This window comes from Sinohyriopsis cumingii, chromosome 2, assembly GCF_028554795.1.
Source record: "Sinohyriopsis cumingii isolate HCF-2022 chromosome 2, ASM2855479v2, whole genome shotgun sequence".
Taxonomy (NCBI): Eukaryota; Metazoa; Mollusca; class Bivalvia; order Unionida; family Unionidae; genus Sinohyriopsis; species Sinohyriopsis cumingii.
Window position 1 is genome coordinate 34,702,077 of NC_142962.1, and position 22,410 is coordinate 34,724,486.

A 22,410-nucleotide genomic window follows, 5' to 3' on the forward strand; every position below is an offset into this window, starting at 1 on the left:
TACTATCAGCTTCGTATGGTATACCTCCTCAGTAATCCATACCACTATAAGCGAACAGTTTTTGTCATCCATCTTGGAATTTTGAATCGTATGTAAAATCATTCCTTTACAGGTTTTATATATTATTTTAACATTTTTCTAAATTCTGGGTGAATTTGTCTCATTCTGTGAACTTTGTCATCAGTCCACATGTTCAAGATGTTATCACTGAATGCATGTTATCATTAATGTTTAGCATGACACTCTCTATTTTTGCTTCCTCTATTATTAAAGGATGTTGTATTAGCGACTTCTAAACAAGCTGAATTATACTGTTAAGGCTTTTTTTCTCTTGTGTTGTTTTAGTGTAAAATATCATCCAAGTGCATAACAGGCAAGAAATTTAAGGCAAGGGAAGATACAAATGAGTCTTGTAAAGTATGTACTTCATCTCTTCACAGCAGCATGTGGTCAGAAGTAGTCTGGACTTTAGTTCTACAAAAAGCAGATGAAGGAATAATTAACATTTATAGCCTTAAGATACTTCACAAGTCAGCATCTTTTGTGAGCCTTGTGGGTGATGTTCCCTCCCACTATATAAAGTATGATGTTTGCAGCCATCAGCTACAGATATTTCAGTGGAAACAAAACATTGATATTTTGCAATCTGCCACCTTTTAATAGATGCATTGTCTGCTTCAGGAGATGAAACATTTATTACATTCAGGACAGGTTTTATCCCTTTAACCTTGTTTCGATCTCTTGCTTCTTCGTGTTTTCCAGACTCATTGGGGGAATCTTCCTGCAATTTGTGGCAGGGCAGTGGGCACAAGCCCCCCAACTCCAATGCATATCCAAGTTTGGCCTTCAGTAGTGTAAGCCCAGGTGCATGGGTTTTTGCCATATCCATCTTTTAAGATGACTTTGCTATCCAGAATCGTCCAATCATCTGGGCCATCCCAGTTTGTGGACTTTATTCATAGATCCATTCAACTACAGGGATCTTAGCAGGGCTCGAATTTAACACAAATTTCTTCTCAAATTTTCCATTACGCTTTTCCCTATTATAAGAATTATTCCTCATCATTTTCATTCAACTTTTGCTTTTTTCCGGTGGCTGAACACCTTCTATCAAATGCCACATTTTGCCTGTCTTATAAGGAGGGAATTGTGCCTGTTTTGAAATAGGAGATGTTATAGTATAGCTAGCGCAAATTATTTAAAGCAAGAAAAGGAATGGCACAGTGTCCTTTATATAAGAAAGTCAGAGCAAGAAACACGTTTCAAAACACGTGTCTTTGCCCCCTCCCACAATTAAATGGCCTCTCCCTAACAAAGACTTAACTTCAGCGGAAGTTCTGCATGATCAAAGCAGTGGCTATTGTAAACACTGTTATAAAATATTAGCATCAGAAGATAGTGTTAGTTTCAGCTGGAAAAAAGTGTGTTCCCATCAAACGAAGCCATCTGACACTCGGCGCAATATATTTAACAGCTCCAATTATGGTATCATAAGTCTAAGTTTGGTAATTATTCCTAATTAATCGAACCTCATTGTATTGTTGAAATTAATAATAAGGCAAAAAAATTTCAAATCTTTGATGCCCATGCTCAGAGATTTTAATTACCAACAAATGTACGGTATTCTGCTTGGATATCTCCACATGTATTCAATTATTTGTTCATTCTTATAAAGGAAAAATATAAAAACTATTCTTATCATCATAGAAAACGTAGTTGTATGGAAAGGATGTGTCAATAACATAATCGTAATAAATTGATCTAATTCTTATAATTATTTCGATGGAAATGTAAAATATGTAGTTTCCTGTTTGTGACTGTTGGAGCGTTTGGGTAGCGAGCAAACAAAAAGAACCTTAAAAAAAACGTGCAGATTTCTTTGAATAGTTTTTGCCATGTTCTTTTGTGTGGTATACCGCTTTGTAGTTTGTTACTGTGGTCGAGTGAATAAAGTGTGATACCACATCATTTTTTCATTTAATTTGTTATCAGATTAATTAGGATCAATTACCAAAGTTCTGTTGTTAATGATGGGACCATAATTTGCGCTGTTAAGTGAAATGCACAAAATCGGATGGATTCTTGTTATAGAAACGCACCTTTCCGAGGCAGAAATTGACTTCATCTTCTCATGCTAATATTTTATGACTGTGTTTACAATGGCCACTGCTTTGATTCTGCAGAACATCTACTAAGTCAAGTCTTTATTAGGGCGTTTGGCATAAATAAATGCTGACTATTGATAACCGAAACTTACTAGCCAATTGGACTATTAACATTATGAAAGTTACTAGTCTGACAGGAAATCTGCTAGCCATGGGCTAGCAGACTGCCACTAATTTCGAGCCCTGCTTAGTGACAGATTGATCCAGCTCAATGTATTTTTGGCAATGTAGCCATATAATTTATGGGGATTTTAGTGAAAAATGGATGAAGATCCATTTATATCCTCTGTACATCATGTACCAGTGACAGCCATACTGCCTATCACATGACTGTCATACTCTTTGCAAACCAGCCAACTGTTATGTTTATCCACCGGAAAAAAGTCCTAATTATGTCATACAACTCTAGAGCAGTAACCTTACTACTCAAAAAGGGGTGCACCAGATCACCTGACTAGTGTGTTCTGATTTGTCTGTTTCTACACCATATCAGCCAATAAATTGAGCACATTCCTGAAAGACTAAGTGGCCTGGCTGCAACTTTATTCAGAAAGAACCAGATCATTCTTATGGAATGGTCCTTCTGTAAATCGGTCTTTCTTTAGATTTTCTCACTTTGGCATCTGATGATCGATCTTATTGCACCAAGGTGGAATCACAAGTTGCCCACCTTTGTCTCTCTGGTTTAAACCCATAAGCTTGAGCCATGGACTTACTGTCAATCAATTGGGTGGTGTTGTGGGCCCTCCCACATTCCTGGTACTGAAAATAATCTAGAAACAGGGGTCGGAACTGCAAGATGATTCTGATAGCACTCTTAGATGGGACGATTCCTGGGTGACCGATCTACTTGATCTAGCAATAGATCTGCCCAGGAGGATTCCAGCCAAGCCAAATCTTTTCAAATAACTATAGTCACAGATGTTCCACCTCTGCCCTGGCTTTTATTTTTCACATTTGGCTCTTATTTGGACCGCCTTGCAAGAGAAAGAATTTAAACCTTCAGTTGTGGAGAGAAACTTGCAAACAAGAAAGTTAACCACTCTGATGGTTTATGAGGGAAAGTGGCAGGTTTTCAGGGACTGGTGCAGAGTCAGTGGTATTATCACTTTAAGTGTCATAATTCTTCAGCTAGCTAACTTTTGTCTCTGGCTCTTTGAGGAGAAACAGTTGGCCCCAATTACCATCAGTGGCTACCACTCCTTGATGTCAGGCACATTCCTGTGACATCAGTAAAGATAAAGATTTATCAGACCTTTTAGCAAATTTTATTCTGAATTGACCAAAATCACTCACTGTGCTTCAAAAATGGAATCTAACCTTGGTGTTGACCATCTCAGTCAAGATATTAAAAAATTGAAACTTTAGCCCACACTTCGCTGAAGTGTCTATCTTGCAAAACAAATTTCCTATTGCATTAACTTCTGCATACAGGGTGAGGTAAATGCCTTTTTGTTGGTCTAAACTATTTTCAGTTCAGATTGGATGGTTCAGTTGTCCTTTTGGCACATCAAGGCTTTGTAGCCAAAATTAGATCACCTTCAGTCAGAAAGTTGTCATGTGCTCCCTTTTGTCCAAAGACACTTCTAGAGCAGCAAACTTGAAAGATCCTGTTAGTGCCTTGAGAACAGAGGCAATTCATGGTACACATCTCCTGTTTAAATATTATCTGTATGAATGGTGTGTTATGTTAAAATTGATGGATTAAGTTCCTAATAAATAGGTCCATCTCAATCCAGTCGACAACAAAAATGGTAATATATTGATGACGTTACAAAGACTAGATGATGCTGTTCCATATTTAATATTTCTGATGACATGAGAGACAACATATTCCCAACATGAATGAAAAGGATTAAACAAGGACTGTTAAATATCTTATGGTTTTAGAGAAGCTTGAGACTAGAGTATAGGAAAGCTCAGGGATTTGAAGCTCGTGCGAGCTCGAGCTTGATAATTTTTTTGAGCTTTCGAGCTTGAGTTGTACGAAAAATAATTTTCTTTATAATTTATTTAAACATCATTCTTGTTAATATAATAGTATTTCAAAAAGACGAGCATGCAGAGATTTATCCGATAACTTTGATCGCAATTTTGTACAGAAATTAGTAGCAACTGAAAATGCTCTTTCTGAATCAATTGAAGTCGGTTTGATTGTACTGATGGCATCTGATAATCGCCTCAAATTTTCAGTCAGTTCACCATTACTTTTTGACAAGGAAAGTTCTTGGTGTAATTTCTTAAATTGATTGGTTTGAAGAGATCCCTGAGTACTTGAAGCTTCCAATCAAAATCTAAGTTCATCTTCAAGTGAGAGCTCGTTATGGTTAATTGTTATTTTCTCATCATGTGCTTCTTCATTTGCAGTATTTGCCGATGGAAATAGCCGCTTCATCAAATTTGTCGCTAATTCAATAGAAGTTTTGAATGGAACATTATCCAAATGGTGCAGAGAAATCATAAGATCCATAAGTTGTTGATTAACTCTACCATCGATGTAATGATCAATATTTTCTAAAAGAGTACGACTGATCTCTGTTCCTTGTGCAGACAATTTTTCCCTCATGAAGCTAATAGCAACATAAGCGGTTCTCAGAGAAGTTTGTTTTTTGCTCATAGCATTAAGAGTAACGTCAGCTGGTTTCAATGCCAAAACTATGGATTTCAATAATTCTGTGTTCAAATTAGTTAAGAGATGCTTGGATCCGATTTTACTCAGCACTTCATTGGTGACATTGTATAATTTAATAAAGATTTCTAGAATTTTTACCATGGAATTCCATCTAGTTTTGCAGTCGAGGGACAGTTGTTGTTCTTTGTTAAATTTTTCTGAGCTTTTAGCTTTAAACGCATCCGATCGTATGGCTGAGCCTTTGAAAAATTTAACGATTTCTCTCACAGTGTTTATATTTTCCTTCCATGATTCGCTTTGTATCTCAACTTCTTCAGCACTCAATTCATCGTCGCTTTCGTCGAAATCATCAGTCTGTCCAGTTTCTTCGCATGAAAAAACTGAAATTCCTTGACCTGGGCAATTTTCTCTGTAAAAAGTTTTTGTAACACCCAGATGCAATCTGTGATCAAGGCAGGCTTGATACAGAGCGGGCGATTTTTCTCCGAACTTGATCATGACACTTGCTCCATCACCGGTAGAGGCAACAATATCCAGTTTGAATGAGACACCAAAAGAATTAAGATGTTCCTCATTGAGCTCATTCATTCTTTCAGCATTGCAACTTCCGTAAATTCTGACAAGACCAAGATTGATATATTTTTATGAGATCGTATGAAGGTTGATGTTGAGAAATCAACGATTTCCGATACTTGTCCATTCGTCCAATGATATTGAAAATCTCTTTGATTCTGAGAGTTCTTTCTTAATGTCCTGTATGACTTGTTGCTTCACTTTTTCTTCAAAACCGCGAATAAGGGCCATCACCGATCTTTCATCAGCAAGTAGCTTCATTCCTCTTAATGACAGCAATTGACGAATAAATTCTGAATGAGTGATTTTCCGAATTGAGAATCCATCAACTGCAGCGAGTTTCGAGACTATTTCTTCCAGTGAAGTTTTGTCAACAAAGTTATCCATTGTTCTCATTTTCTTCGGCTCTATTTCAGACTCATCCTTGTTGACGTCAATATGATGAATGCTAAGCAGATGTTGACGCATTGTTGAAGTGTTTCCTTGTGGACATGAAATTGTCTGCTTACATTCATTGCAAGCTGCGAAATTATCCTTTTCGTGCTTGTTAAAAAAAAGTCCAAACAGCTGATTTCTTATTTCTTGACATCGCTACTGCTTTAGAAATAAAATATAAGTAAAAATTAACAAACAAAGAGCAGATACAATATGAAAAATCGCTGATAACACGTTTACGTTGTTTGAACTGTTCAAAAATCAGTTTAAAAGAAATCCCTCGGGTGTCAGTTGTGCGCCTACTTCCCCTCCAGCACCACTCATCGTCAGGCCAAACACCTGAGAAGTTCACCGCCGGTTCTCTCGCTTGCAGAAGTTGAAAAACCCCTTCTCCCCATCAGCCGCAATCATAATAGTCGGAATTATTATCTTATGAGCCCCCAGCAATGACCGTTGCAAGGCAACGACCGCCCACTGGTCGACCAACACATGGGGAAACGTAGGCCGTGTGAATCTGTAAAGCCACTCATTCCCACAGTCATTTAATTATCGCACGGGTTTATCCGGTCCAATAATATAAAAAAGTGGAGAATTTTTCTAGGCATAAGCTTGAAGCTTGTCGAGTTTCGAGCCCCCGAAAATGCTCCAAAATTATCAAGCCTCAAGCTCGAGCCTAGGCTCATCCCAAACTCTACTTGAGACATGGATGAAAAAGTTTTGGGTGAATGACTACCAACAATGACAAGGAAGAACAGACAAATGTTAAATTCTCAAAAGCTCATCACTCTGTGTAACAAAAGCTCATCACTTTGTGTAACAACTACTCACTGTATGTTTCCTATGGAAATACAGGGATGGCCCTGGCTTTTAAAATGCTGTCGCCAAAAAAATCGCCAACCTCAATATTTTGTCACCAATTTTCAAAAAGTGTCGCCAAAACAAGTAGTGTACATTTTTCCAAGTGTTAATTTAGTCTATTAATGTAACAGGCAATGAAAATTACAAAACATGGGTTAGTTAATACTTTAATTACAACAAGCATTAACAAAATGTTACAAAGTGTTACATGAAGATCCGTCGCGAATTTAGGGCTGCCCGCTTGTTGAATGCAGTTTCAAAGTCTAATTTTTCACATCTGTACATGCTGATTCTCATTAAATTCTCGAGAGATGAGATGCAGAGCTTATTTCTGATGTCAGTTTTTATGAGGTTCATCTTACTGAATCCACATTCACAGTCCACAGTGCTGACAAGTGACACCAGTAGTCTCTCAGCAGCCCCCCCCCATGGCTAGCTTCACAAAGCTTGTAGAGAATTGCTTCCTAAATCCCAAGAATGATCACTGAATGCTGTATAAATTTTCTCCACAAGCAAAATAGGATCTCCATTCCCACGAATGAAACTTACACGAGTCAACACCTGGCAATATTGGACTGTATATATAAGCATAAATTCACACCCAATTTAGGGATTCTTTCTCTCCTGTATTTTGAGAAATAAATAATTATTATTAATTATGCAAAACTGTTTTTTTTTTTATTATTTTATTTTATTATTTTTTTTTTGCTATTTCTTGTTGCGGAGTTTAAGTCTCTGCAGCCATAACACGGGATTGATGGCAAAAGAAAAAGATCAATGAGTAAAATGCTGCACTGGCGACAGATATAATTGTGATTGAGATTTTTTTTTTCCATTTGCTTTGTATTTATACACAGTAGTCGGTACTTCAAAGGTTATCAGTTTTCTATGAAAGTTCAGCAAAACTATTGTATTGGTATATGTATAAAAAAAAACAGAAGGATCAGCCATACAATTAATTGTATCTGTTCTATTCGCGTCTTCAGAAGTCGGTCAGTTGTAGGTATAGTGCGGTAGCATGATTGACTGTATCGCAGCATACAGTACTCAGCCCAGATGTCAGCATAAGCAGATTATGATGTAACAATGCACTGTAAAGATGGGGTTGTCAAAAAGGACAAAGGATTGTTTGTGTAACAGATTGATTCCAATGCATTGCTTAGTCAGGTTTGTGGCTTCCTTTCGTTCTCCCTTTTAATTTATCCAGTCCAAATCCATGATTGTATGTACAAATTAAATAACCAAAGAGTATGTCGCCAAAAAAATCGCCAGATGGGATATTTTTGTCGCCAATAAGGAAAAAAATCGCAATTTGTGACATTGGCGAAGCCCAGGACGATCCCTGAAATACATTTTTTTAAAGATTTACTTGCCAGGAATAGTTTATATATCCGGAATCTGATATGATTTGTGTATTTTTGAAAACAAAAACATCTTTATATTTAGCATGACCAAATAAAACAAAACAAATATCAAGCCTTATCTTCCTCACTGAAGTGAGTTGCATACTTTAAGGTCTCAAAAGATGACAGTAACCTCATGAAGATTTCAGCTGATGACATGAGAGTAATCTCTGCAAGCCTTGCATTCGACATAATGTTTCAATCCAAGATGTAATAGAAGCTATTGGCTGGCATGTAGAGTCAGCCTTCTTCAATTTTCATATCAGAAATATAACCTCACAGTGACAAACTTTGAATCTGGTGGGTCTGGTGGCAGCAGCCCAAATGACCATCAGACCCATTTAAAGTTAACGCAGCCCATTAGTTTCACTGGATTACCAGGGGAAATTTCTCATTAGACTATATCAGTATTCATCTTCTAAACTGGATATAGGGGTCACAGTTCACAGTGATCCTACTGTGTTGCATTTCAGATTAGGAGAGCGCTTGGGGAATCCAGCTGTTATTCCCAAGAAGGATCCCTGAGGTGTAGGTAGGATGCTCAGCATTCCCTCCTCCTATTACCTATTCTCCTAATATTAATGTGATTGGGGAATGTATTTGAAGAAAGCAAATTGTTAAGAAAATTATGTTTCTCCAAGAATACATACCTGATCGCATTACTTAAAAACCTGCCCCACCACCCAACCATGTGAGCATCCTCATTAGTATATCACTCTGCTCAAATACTAGTGACAACTGATTGTGGCAAGGGGAGGTAATGGGCAAGAGTTACTGCCTTTTTGTCTATATTGAGATAGAGAAGATAAATTTTCTTATTTTTTAGTAGGGTTGGACTTGATAGGTAGCAGGCTTATATCCAAGCATTAATGTGATCGGGGAATGTATTTGAAGGAGAAACATGATTTACTTAGAGTTTTAAAGATTTTCATATGCTTCATAGGGAGTAATCATAGAATGATCAGCATAGCCATGTCAATGATTTTACTCATTTGGTTTCCTCATTCCCTGACAGGTCTGAAAATGTATACATGTTGGTTTTAAAGCTTCATTTTCAGAGTGGGTAGCTTCAGAAATGAGGGGGTACATCCTTAACTATGGCTGTTGCCAAAAACTGTTGTGTGCCACCATAAATATTAGCCTTTGAGGATTTTGTTGATTTGTTTCCACTGTATGTATAATACTTATGTATTGTCTGTATCAGAGAACCCAGGGCAAGTGATGCAGTGTCCATACAGAGCCTGATGACTGATTACTTCATGTCATCCACTACAAGCCATCTGTACATAGAAGTAAATGCTATCTGGGACCTACTCACCCCTCTTCTGGACAGTGGAATCTTCCATGTAATATGCTCTTAATTTTGTTTCTAAACACTATTATAATTACATCGGAATTAAATGTGATATTTTGTCACATACGATATGATGTTGCAATTTGTATTTTTTATACGTTAATTAGTCTAGTGAAATGCCATGACATGATTTATACTTGGTACTAAAAAGTGCATCATCAGACTACATTAGCATGTAACATTAAGTGCATCAAATCAGTTTTCTTGCTTAAATTGTTGTATTTTTTCAAATACGTTACCTGATGATAATACCTTAAAAGTACCATGTTACTACTTTTCCTTATTCTGAGTGGAATGCTCTTGAGAGATCTTGCAAACCATCTTGAAGAGTTTTGGAGTGATATTACAGCAAATTGGAGGAGTCTCTTCTCAGCAAAGTACATTAAACTTTTCTTGCACTGTTCGTTCACAAACTCTTTCCAGCTATTGTAATATTGCAACTTTGTAAAATGTAAGCACCCGTTACTTAGGTGCATGGGTTGCAAGTATGTTCTCTTGGCTTGGGTAAATTTTAGCTTTATTTTGATGTGCAGTTGATGTTTATTATAAAAAACTCAGGGTTGTAGCAGTTATTTTAGTCACCACTGTACCTGTATCACTGTACACTTTCCACTTAAGTTAAATACATACAAGTCTTCAGAGTAGGATATGAATGAGTTGATACCATATCATGTGGGCACTCAGGCACAGAACTGGATATAGAATTCCCTGAGGATTTTGTGGCACTATAGTGGTTATGCTGCTCGATGAGAAAGCTGGTATTTTGGTGTAGGGTGGGCATACTGAACATTCCTTTGACTTAAGGTTTAAGATAATCTATGATGTTGATCTGTTGTGATCTGATATGTATGGCAGAGTTCGATCATGGCAGATCATGCTATTCTATCTCCCAAGATGTTGTCCAATTCTTTATACTGGTATGGAGTATGGGATATTTTTTTCCACAGAACCTATAAATCTTGCATCGTATTAGACCTTATCTAAGTTGACTTTATTTGATTTCACCTCACTTAAGTGTAGGTGATGGAGATGTCATTGAACTCTTGCCATATCAGAACTATTGGTTCTGCTGAAAATAGTCTGTCAGTTTGAGGCAGCAAGAGTGCAGCTGGGCTTTTAGCTGTTGCAGAAAGGATTTTCCTGGATTGGTTCTTGTGTGTCTTCTTGGGTGTGCCACTGGATGGTCATCTGGGGTGTGCCATTGGATGGTCTTCTGGGGTGTGCCACTCATGACATCCCCTGCTTTCATTGCCAAGAATAGACTTCCACTCACAAGGAATCTGTCTTTTGTGGTTAAACCTCTATCTCCTCACTTTAGCCTGGGCCCTGCAACTCGAGCCTACTACAGGATCCAGTGTGAGGATTGAAGCAGTATGTGAAAAGAATCCAGCCACTGTTCTTTTCTTACCTCTGACAGAGGGAAAGGAGGATATCCCAGTGCATGCTGTATCATCCTTGATAAGATGGGTTATCTGTTTAGCATGTGGAGAATTAAGCCCTAATCAAATGAACGTATTATGCTCATGAAGTTAGGGCAGTGAAAACAAGTATTGCATTTGAGCAAAACTTCGTAGCTAGCATTATACAAGCCATAGGATGGAAGTCAAAGTTGACTTTCTCCAGCTTCAACCTCAGAGATCTTTCATCTCAGAAGGCTCTGTTAGACTGGTTGGACCTATAGCTGCAGCACAACAGATGTTTGGCAGCTTCTTAAATGTGGCATGACAACATCTGCTGAATTTGCAGGAGGGAAAAGTTTTCATTTTTCCGAAAGCCATGTTCTCAATTTAGAAGCTGACTCACATACCACAGAGGACTTTAGATAGCCTTTCTGGGATAAGGGGATGTAATTCCTTCCGACTCTTACCTTCTCTGCCAAGGTATTATGATTAATTAATATAATTGAAAAAAATACCAATTTCTGGAGTGAACTTTGTTTCTTTAACAATACTTACCTGATCATAGTATTGATACACCCTCCCAGCCTTCCTGAAGTTACATCATACTAAGAGATTATGCTTTCCGTTACAGTATTAAGTGAAGTATTCAATGGACTTGGTGCCAGTCCAGGTGTCAAGGGGAAATCACACTGTCTGATGGCAACCTATGTGAGCAGACAACTGCTACGGTGGCCTAGTGGTTAGAGCGTCCATGTCAGATGCAGGAGGTTGTGGGTTCGATCCCTGGCCAAGTCATACCAAAGACTTACAAAATTGGTACTAACAGCTGCCTCACTAGGTGCTCAGCTTTAAGAGGTTAGTGTTAGGACTGGTCGGTCTGGCATCAGGATAATGTGACTGGGTGGGACATCATGCTTTATGACTGCGGCATGATGCCCCAGTACTTGACATCACTATAAACTGCCACACTGCAGACATCATAGTGATATGACTGAAAAATTGTTAAAGCTATGTTAAAAATCCAACTCAAACACACACACACACACATGCAGACAACTTCCATTTTTCATACATAGAAATTTTAGTTATGGAGGGCTGTATTTGCAATTTGGTGGTCATACTCCTAAGGTATTATGACCAGGTAATTTGTTATAAAAAAAATGTTTTAGTCCAAAAATTGTTTTTTTTTACAGAATTTTATTTTACAAGCTGGGTTTAATCTTGTGAAAGAGAATACTCTTTAACTTGTGAACATTTTAAAAATAATTATTTATTTATTTCATCTTTTATTAGTTGAAGATTGCAAGCAAAAGAAATAATTCACCTTAATTCAGTTTGACTGAGATCTCTTGGGAGGTCCTCATTTTATCATAAGACTAATGTACTGTTTACCTTAATGTACCCATACCATACTCTTTATATATGCTACATACATAACAACATGTCCACACTCAGAGGATTTTACAACTTTATGCAAAGGAAAGGGGCATCTGAATGCATTTCAGAGTAATTTCTTGTGTGGTTTGGTCAAATAAAATCTGAATCTTTTGTCATGGAATAAACAAAATCATTTATCTGTAATCATTTCAAATGAAATTTATGAAACTTGTCAAATAATTTTAAGCTTTTGGTTGCCAAAGCTCATACAAGATAGAAATTGTTTGATGAGTTTCATGCATACAATTTGAAATGGGGACTTGTGAAATATGCTAGATTGTATATTTTTACAACTTTTTTCAATTGATGACTGCTCAAATGGCCTAGTGGTTAGAGGGTCCAGATTTAGATGCAAGAGGTCACTCTTTTCGAACCCCACCCGATTTGTACCAAAGACTTTTAAAAATGGTACTAACAGCTGCCTTGCTATGCACTCAGCATTAAGAGGTTAGTGTTAGGACTGGTTGGCCTGGTGTCAGGATAATATGACTGGGTGGGACATCATTGCAAGATGACTAAACAATTTTTAAAGCTATGTTAAAAATCCAAAACACACACATACATTTGTTCAGTTGATAAAATAAATAGATTTTTAGGAGAGTAATTACCTTTCAATCCATTCTTTGTCTGCAGAATGTGCAGGTCATTATTTTTATTTTCCTTTTCTTTTGTTATACATGCAACTGACAATAAGTTGTAAAAGTTGATAATGGGTTCAGAATTTCGTATACTTAGATTGATTGCAGGCAATATGACATTTTATTCTTTTTAACTTAGAAACCTAAGGTTACATACATGCCAAGCAAATTTTAGTCTCTAATTTCACCTTGCTTGCAGAAAATCTTGGTACTGAAAAAAACTTATTGAACAGTTAGGTTTTATTCAGTGAATTCAGTCTTCATTGAAATCTAAACAGTTTTAAACAGAATTTATTTTCATTAAATTATATTTAGAAATATATAGCAAAATAAATAGCTTGCAGATGGAATTGACCACTCTAATGGCTTAAGTGGTTAGAGTGTCTACCTTGGATGAAGGAAGTCACAGGTTTAAACCATGGCTGAGTCTTACCAAAGACATATAAAAATGGATCTTGCAGCTGCCTTGCTGGCACTCAGCATGAAGAGGTTAGAACTGGTTGGCCTGGTGTCACGATAACATGACGGTTAAGTCATGATGCTACATGTCTGCAGCATGATAACCAGTGCTAGACATCACTATAAAGTGCCACACTTTAGACCTTGCAGCAATATGACTAAAATCGTTAAAGCTATGTTAAAAATGCAAAAACAACACATGTGATTGGAATTTAACATAATTCTTAAGAACTTTTGTAGGTACAGGAGGGTTGTCATATTTTTCCAGTTAATAATGAAATAATTATTTTGTAAAGAGCATGAGTATTTATTTTATTTACCATATTTCATGTATTTTCTTTTACACAGTCCATGAAAGTCTCAGACTCCTTTAAATCGATTTGTATATATACATATATTATCTTTTAATTAAGGGGCCCCGAGTGGCCGAGTGGTCTAAAGCACTCTCCATTACGGATCACTGCCGTCTCACCTCTGTCTGCGTGGGTTCGAGTCCAGGATTTGGCCAATGTGGGTATGTGAGAAAGCTTGCCAGTAGCTTCTCGTGGGTCGGTGGTTCTTCCCGGGGTTTTCCCGGGTTCTTCCTCCACCATTAATACTGGCCGCCATGCATAGCCTATCATGTGCTGAAAAATGGCGTTAAACCCCACAACAACAACAACAATCTTTTAAGCACTTGTTCTGTTTTGACTTGGTTATAATTAACATTTTATTGGAAATCTAATCTAAAATATACCACACTATTATCTTTATTGGTGAGTTTGAATAACAAGTAATGCGTATGATTGCTTGTCCTTATAACATCTGCTGTATGGACAGTGGCTTCAATAGCACACTGACAGATTTTCATATCCCTACTGGCAGCCTCGCTGATTTGACCTCTTCTGTCGAATCTTGTACTCAATCTGTTTCAACTGGAATAACCCAAAGCGCTAAGCATGTTTAATTACTGTGTAAATAACACTGCATAGCCATGTGGTTGTTGTGACAATGTACACTGTAATTAAAACAAGAATGAATTGTTGATTTAGATGTGTTTATTGATAATAGAATATAGTAGGGTTGTATTACATGAGGATTATCACAATCATCAGGTAACAGTCTCATTTTTTCACTTTGCAAATGCTACAAATAGAAACAACCCTAAATAAATACGGTCTTGTACACTGACAAAATTTTGTTTCATCTCTCTCTCTCTCACACACACACACACACACACACACACACATGTGCGCAGTAACTAAAATGCGATTTCAAGTTCTTTATTTTTTATTGCACTTTCTTGACAGTGTGGTCTTATATTGTTGCATACAATAATACCCATAACTAATACATGTTCAAATCATCTTAATCATTTTGCCAACATTACACAACATAACAGCTACATATGCTCTAAGTGCAGACAAGCTTGCACACTGAGACATAATCCTCTCTCTTTCTCTCTCTCTCACTAATAACAACAAAAATCTTTGAGTACTTTTGCTTTCATTGTGATTAGATTCTTGAGATGAAAGCAGAATAGGATAGAAAATATATGTTTACTTTGTATGTTTGTACCGTTAGGTTATTGAGTAGCGTGTATTCCATAAAACTTGTTCAGGTACAATCCCTTTATTTTGTGTACACGGTCAGTACCACCAAATGATAATTATTTTACATATAATTTTTCATACACTGAAATTAATAATTATTTTTACATGTATGAAAAAAGGACATGAAATACAGTATTATATAATTGTTCTGTTGATAAATGTATTTACATAATTAGGTCCAACATCAAGATGAGTCAGTTTTATAGTAATCACCATCTGTTTGTCCATCAGTCCTTCCCTTTACACCTATTGCAGCCAATATAGCACTGCAACCCTTGTGCATAATTGGATGCTCTTTGGTGAATTCCATCTATATATAGACCAGAGATGCCAGCCATTCCAGATTTTGTGGAATTATAAATAATTATTAGTGAAACTTCCACATTACAAATTGCATGTAAATTGACTGAATTCTGGAAAATCAAAATTTGTATGATAAAAGTTTGGATGGAAGTTTCATAGGTGGACACTAAAAGAAAAGAACGTGCTTCAGATTCAGTATGGTACATATAATATGATTTCTAAATGTAAATAACAGATTATAGATAAATGAAAAATAGCTTGACTCTACATGGCTAAGAGGTTGTGGCCGAGATGAAGTGTAAAGGTGAATAATTAGTGCAGCAAACTAGTGTTTATGGTTATTGTTTTGAAAACAATATTGAAGGAATTCATTTGGAATAATGGCTGTGCATTTATTCTCATTAGACCTTAATTGTTACTGATTGCGCATAGGTATAAGCTCATGGAGTATAATTGTATGGAAGTTTGTTACTCTTAATAAACGTGTTACTGCTAAATATTTCATTCGTGTTGCCAAGTCATGCTAGTGTGCCAATCACACAACATTATCCCACAGTTTGAAATTAGCTATATGCAAGAACTTGCACAATGGAACCTGAACACCTGCACAAAATATGATGCACAAATAATCAAAAACAGTTTTGCCATGTTTTGCTGCACGTTGTCTTTTTTAGTCTTGGTCACCAAGATGTCGGGTCATACGTTGTTAATGGATTACTTTCAAGTTTCATGTTGAGTTTTCTGGCTCAGATCAGGATAATCAGCATGTCATTGTTAGCTTGGAAACGGTTATAGTTGAGATGGAACTCTGAGAATCTCTGAGCAAAAAATGGAATGGTACATATTCAGGTGTTAAGTACAAGATTTAAATATTTTCCTGTCTCCACTCACCAAGTAATTCTTGGCAGCATCCCTGCATTCCGGATGGATTTCCTTGATGATGAATATATTAATTGAATTCTTGATAAGCATCTCATACACATTTGGATATGAAATTTACAAGTTTCATCTTTTCATTTCCAATTTTGATGGAGTTACTGCATTTTTTTAATTGTCAGTCTCTACAGCAGATTGTAACCAGCATAGATAAAGAACCATTTAACATATTCTGGTGTTATCTGAGCTTTTTATAGGATTTATCTCATCAGCCTCATTTTAGATGGAGTTATGGTTCTTGAAAATAACTGAATATCTCCACATGGGATATTGCTGGTAACCAAGATAGCTTTAAAAGTATTTCCCTTAAGATCATTCTTTTATAGGCATACATGTATCTTTTATAGGATTAGCCTCATTCAGAAGAGTTATGCCCCTTCAGTTGCTCATCCTCCTGGCTTTAGTTTGCATAACATAACTTAAATGAAATGTGGCTTCAGATTGATGAGGCCTTGAGTGGGTTTGATCTCTATCATTCCACAACTTGATTTACAGGAGTTATTACCAGGGTTCTTGCAAGTTCTTCCTTCACCAGATATACTGGCCACCTTGTATAGCCTATCCTGTGCTGAGAAATGGCATTAAACCTAAAACAACAACAGAAAAAAAATGGTCACAGATTGATTTGACTTTGCTACAAAAGAGTAGTACATACAAAGGGGACTTTCAGAGCACCCTTCCATTATTCTCAGCAGGTGACATCATGAAATAATGGAATTATGTTTCATAAGTTGTATATAGTAACAAATAACTTTGTAATAAGTGGAGTTTTCATCTCAAAGGTAGAAATGGCTGACTTTGAAAACATAGACCTATTTCCATTTCAGAACATATACCAAGTTATACTGGATATTAAAGATATGTGGAGAAATATGAATTCCTTGGAGCTGCGACAGAGATACAGTGAATTGCAAAGGATTGAGATGTATAACTTTAAGAAGTACAAAGTTGACCAAGTGACCGAAGATAGCTCTCTCAATTTCAAGAGTACATTTATTGGAGGTGATAGGAATGGGCATTACAGAATTAATTACTTGCAGAAAAAATATCAACGCCGGAAAGTATTTTAAACATATTCCCTGGTTACCAAATACAAATTAATTCCTTAGTGGTAAAGTTTACATTTGAACTGTTGCTGTTATTGTGTGCCTTTTGTCAAAATGGTGAGAAATGTGGTTGACATGAATTCCTTTAGAATAACAGGACTGTCTTCTAGTCATAAAGAGTGTTATTGCTGAAATTACTTTCTTATGACCCAGGTCATTATAAATAGTATTTGTACTCTGACTTGGTGTGGCCAGTATTATGTTAGTAAACCAGGATTTCATACAAATTATTTACAAGATCAAAGTTAGTAAATCAAATATAATAGTAGATATGTTGTATTACATAACATTAAACATATCATGTTATGTACTTACATGCAGTAATATGTAAAACATGTACATGTACATACACTCAACAATCTTACTTGGAAGGACTATTAGCAAGTCATTGTGAATATATTACATGTCCACTGAAATAGAATTAGACTTAAATTTTATTTTAGTTGCACTTTATATGTTCTTTGTACACTAGTTATTTTATCAGTTGCTAGAAATACCATGAATTTTTTTCTATTATTGTCATTTTTTTTTTACACATTCTTTTAACTCATTTCACTCTTACATGCAAAATATAACACACTGTATAAAACAATTTTGATTCTATGTAGTTAATGGGAATGATATTTGCTTAGCAGAATTTTGCATGGAAAAAATGTTGTTACAATCATTCTAATTTCTTTTCATTTCAGTGTAATACATTTTGTAGTTGCCATCAACTTTCAATTCAGTATTTTACCATCATATGAAAGCCATACTTTTGGGGTGATTCTTGATAATTTTCACCATTGTTTAACAGTTGATTTTTGAAGTTTGCAGTTGTGCTGTTTTTACCTCATCTCTACAAAGTAGTGGTAAGCAGTTGTACTAATCCAGCATCAACAGCCACACAGATAAAATCGTATACATATGTACACCCTCACTGAATGTCAGCCATTCTTTCTTTCTAAGTCCTAGGCAGTAATTTGGATTGAATTTTATAGCATCAACCCCCTTGGGAGCTGGATGAGCGGGCTTACTATGTACATACATTCTACATTCTTGATAAACTTTTGCATTTAGCTTGCACAGTATATAAAGAGAGTTATACATGGAATCAATAGACTTGGTGAAGGCATATTTGCTTGATGAATACTGCACCCCTAATCAGAAAAGTTCGTCTCTGTTACCAATAGTTCATGCTTCACTGACTTTGGTTACATTTTGTGGTTTAAGTTTATTTGTCTGGGTCTCTTAATGCTTGAGTCAAGAAACTATATGATTTTATGCATCTCTGTTAGTACCATGCCCTTACTACAAATGAAGGTCATGGTGACCTCACTTCATAATTTACTGGCTTAGGTTAAGTTTTATCATTTAGCTCCTGCCAAAGTAGGGTTTTTTGCACCCTGTATATATACTAGTATGCCTCAATTCATGACATTTGTTATGGGGATGCAATATGATGAGTATTCTACCTCATCATAAAGTTAAAGTCACTGAGACCTATATTTTGTTCTAAAACCAACTTCAGTTAAATGTTGCATTTTAAGTTTATTTCTTAAGCTCTGTTTATGCTAGAATCATCAAACTAGATGATTGTATGCATTTATATTAGTGACATACAATTCATAATTTACTGGGTTAGGATAAGTTTTGGTTTTAGCTCATGACCCAGGATGCTTTAAGCACCTATGTACATAATGTGCCATGGGGTATGCAGCTTGGTGAGGGGATATATATTGGTGAATATCAGACCCTTGTCACAAAAGTAGAGTACAGTCCAATTTCTTACTTCACTAATATGGGTTCAGTGTCAAGCACTCTTCATGCCAAAATCATCAAACTAGGTGCTTGAATGCACTGCTGTTAAAATTGCACACTTACAATAATAGGTCATGGGGACCTACTTTTCACATTTTACTGGCATGTTTCTCCTTCAAATACGTTCCCCGATCACATTAACGTTAGGGATATAAGCCTGCTACCTCTCAAATCCAGCCCTACTAAAAGACAAAAATTCGTATTTTCGGTCTATCTCATAGAGACCAAAGGGCAATAACTCTTGCCCCTTACCTCCCCTTGCCACCGCCAGGTGTCACTAGTTTTTAAGCTTCGCTTGTACTGATAACATGTACATTATACCTCCAAACAATCCAAGCCATCTTAGCATTAAATTGGACCATCCGAAGTTAAATTTGGATTTATTGTGTTGGACAATCATTCTTCTACAGGTTGTATACATTATTTTAACAATTTTTTCAAAATTGAGTGACTTTATCACCCTTACGGATTTCGTTTACTGAAGACCATGTTACACACGCTATCGCAGAACTCGTGTTGTCAATTAAGAGTTAACGCGACACTGACTAATTTTGATTACTCCGTTAGTAATGGTTGTGGTATTAGTGAATTAATAACATGCTGAATTGATAATTTGTGCTTTGTTTTCTTTTCTTGTGTCGTTTCAGTAGAAATGTCAACCAAATGCATGAAATGCAAAAAGTTCAAAGCAAAAGAAGACAACCATGACTCTTGTATTGTATGTACCAAGTGTACATCATCTATACCATGCAGCGTGTGTAATACTTGGACAGAGCAAACGTGGGCTGATGTAGTCCAGAAGGCAGCAAAAGGGAGGGATAGACGGAATAAGTCGAAGAAAGATAGCATTGATGTCCTCGGTATACATCTGAAGACAGCCTCCATTGCGAGCCTTGTGGGGGACGTTGGGGTCCCCCCCTCCACCTAAAGTTCGTCATTTGCAACCGTCAGCCACAGTAACATCAGCGGCAATGGAGGAAAATAATGTTGACAGGGTACAACAGTCCAACTTTGAACAGATGCGTCGTTTGGTCCAGGAAACAATGACGCAGCTATTGACATCAGGCCAGATATTACCTTTATTTCCCTCACTCGCTTCCACAGCTTTTTCTGACTCTTTGGGGGAATGTTCCCCCAATTTTAGGCTGCCCAGTGGGCGTAAGTCCCCCTGCATGTCTGAGCATGGCCTTTGGGCCTGTAAGTCAGGACACGTGGGGTTTTAACTGGATCCATCAGATCCATTTCTTTATACAACCTCTACATCACCGGCCGGCCGGCTGTCTCAGCATGGGGACCCTATTGCTAAAACAGTCCGACCAAACATGACTTACGGGGATTTTAGTGATAAATCCGTCTGTCAAGCTGTACCGCTGGCAACATACCAATACTATGGCGGAGATTTTAGTGAGAAATCTGTCCGTCCAGCCAGACCATTGGAGCAGCCGGTACCGGTGATAGCAGGACCATCGCCAACATTCAGACCGACCACAAGCCGGACAAACCAGCCGGCAGGGCCGGCCGTCCATATGTTCACGGGTTATCCACAAGGGAGAGTTAGTGACAGTGTTAAGGATGACGGAATCACGTCATCTATGCCACCGGGTATGCTCTATCCAGAAATGCAAGCTATTACAGAAGACGACTCGGCACACAGTGAGGGTGATGAAACTCCTGCAAATCAGCCGTTCACAGATCCATCCATGGAACGGACTGAGTTTGGCTTCAAGGTGGCAGTGGAAGAAATTTATAGGGTGTTGGCAACTTCAGAATGTCCTCCACCTCCTACCGCCACTTAAGACTACAAAGTTAAGACGTCTGTAGATCTTGACGGGGAGGAAGAGACGCCGTCCTTCCTGCTCCTTCCCCAGTCGGCAAAAATTAAGGAGATAAATGATCGTCTATCAGGACAAATAGGTGATCCGGGGAATGCTAAGGCGTTCTTTTCAAAAAGCCAAGTACCAGCAACGTTCTCATGTTGCTGGTACAAAACTCATTCAGATGCCTTCAGTACAGATCTTCCGGCCCTGGACAAAAATATGGTAGCAGTTCACATGTCCGCTCCACTGTTTTACAACGTGGACAAAAATGTGTTCCATGCCACGTCAAAGCTAGTCCGGAACGTAGTTGCTACGTCTTCAATGTTAGACTTGGCTTCATTAGCCATTTTTCTGACTTGCAGAAAAATCCGACAATGACCATGCTTGGGAAGCGACGGCCATTATTGCTAGTGTTATTAACAGGACAGCTCACCATTCCATGGCTAATGCGTTGATTGCTTCTGCCAACTTAGACCTGATACGAAGTGATGGATGTCTGCGGTCCACGTCGCTCAAGCCCATCATACTCTGGCTTTATGGATGACTCCGTTTGGGTCGCCTTTACTCTTTGGAGGAAAAATTGAAGAAGTTCGGAAGCAGGCAGCTCAGGAACTGCCCCTCCAACTTGCCGCCCAACCCTCGCAGGCGTTTAGAAAAAATCAGCCCCTGCCACAGCGGAGGGATGATTGGCGGACCAGGGACAAGGGATCCTTACAATCAAATGTGCAGTATAGATCCCAACCCAATGCCAGGAGACAACGGTCTAATCAAGCTAGGAGGCAACCATACAAAGGCAGTAAGAAACAAAGTTTCTCCGTCTTCAAGCCTCCTAACTCTAAAAATTGACATACCCGCGGACAGCCTACCTGTGGGCAGCCGCCTCCTGCAATTTCAGGACCACTGGACCACCTTTTTTCCTCAGAACGATTGGGTGATCCAGGTCATTTCGGAGGGACTTCGTATTTCATTTATCCAACCCCCTTCCCTGTCCTCCTCTCCCCTCTTCACGGATGTTCCGTCCAATCGGGAGAAGCATACCTTTCTACAACAGAAGGTACGGTTGCTCATAGAAAAATGGGCGGTGGAGATTGTGAAAAAAAAAGAAAAAAAAAGGCAAGTTGAGGCCGATCATCGACCTGAGTCGCCTCAACCAATACATTTTACCACCGAAATTCAAGATGGAAACGGCGAGATCAATCCGTCTTTCCATCTGGCGGGGCGAGTATGCTGTCAGTCTAGATATGACTGACGCATATTTTCACGTCCCTATCCACCCCGTGTCACGGAAATTTCTCCAATTCGCTTACCGTGACGCGGTTTATCAGTTCCAGGTCCTACCCTTTGGCCTCAACATCAGCCCTTGGGCTTTTACCAAGTTTATGGATTGCATCGTCACCCTGTTCTGCTCGACTTCATCTACAGGGATGGCAGTGTACTTGGACGACATCCTCCAGAAACATATGGTAAGTTCTATTCTGCTCAAAGGCAGAAACGATCTTTTA

The 22,410-nt window shown here is 37.8% G+C and overlaps 1 protein-coding gene across 1 annotated transcript in view; it reads left to right on the forward strand.

The window, feature by feature from the left end:
• LOC149804606 (uncharacterized) overlaps positions 1 to 19,232 on the forward strand; it is a 53,128-nt gene extending 33,896 nt beyond the window's left edge. Inside the window, exons 6-7 of the mRNA XM_089942357.1 lie at positions 9,271 to 9,412; positions 17,013 to 19,232. Coding sequence (XP_089798483.1) covers positions 9,271 to 9,412; positions 17,013 to 17,255 — 385 coding nt within the window. The 3' untranslated portion in view covers positions 17,256 to 19,232. The remainder of the gene's footprint in view (positions 1 to 9,270; positions 9,413 to 17,012) is intronic.
• Positions 19,233 to 22,410: the final 3,178 nt, after the last annotated feature.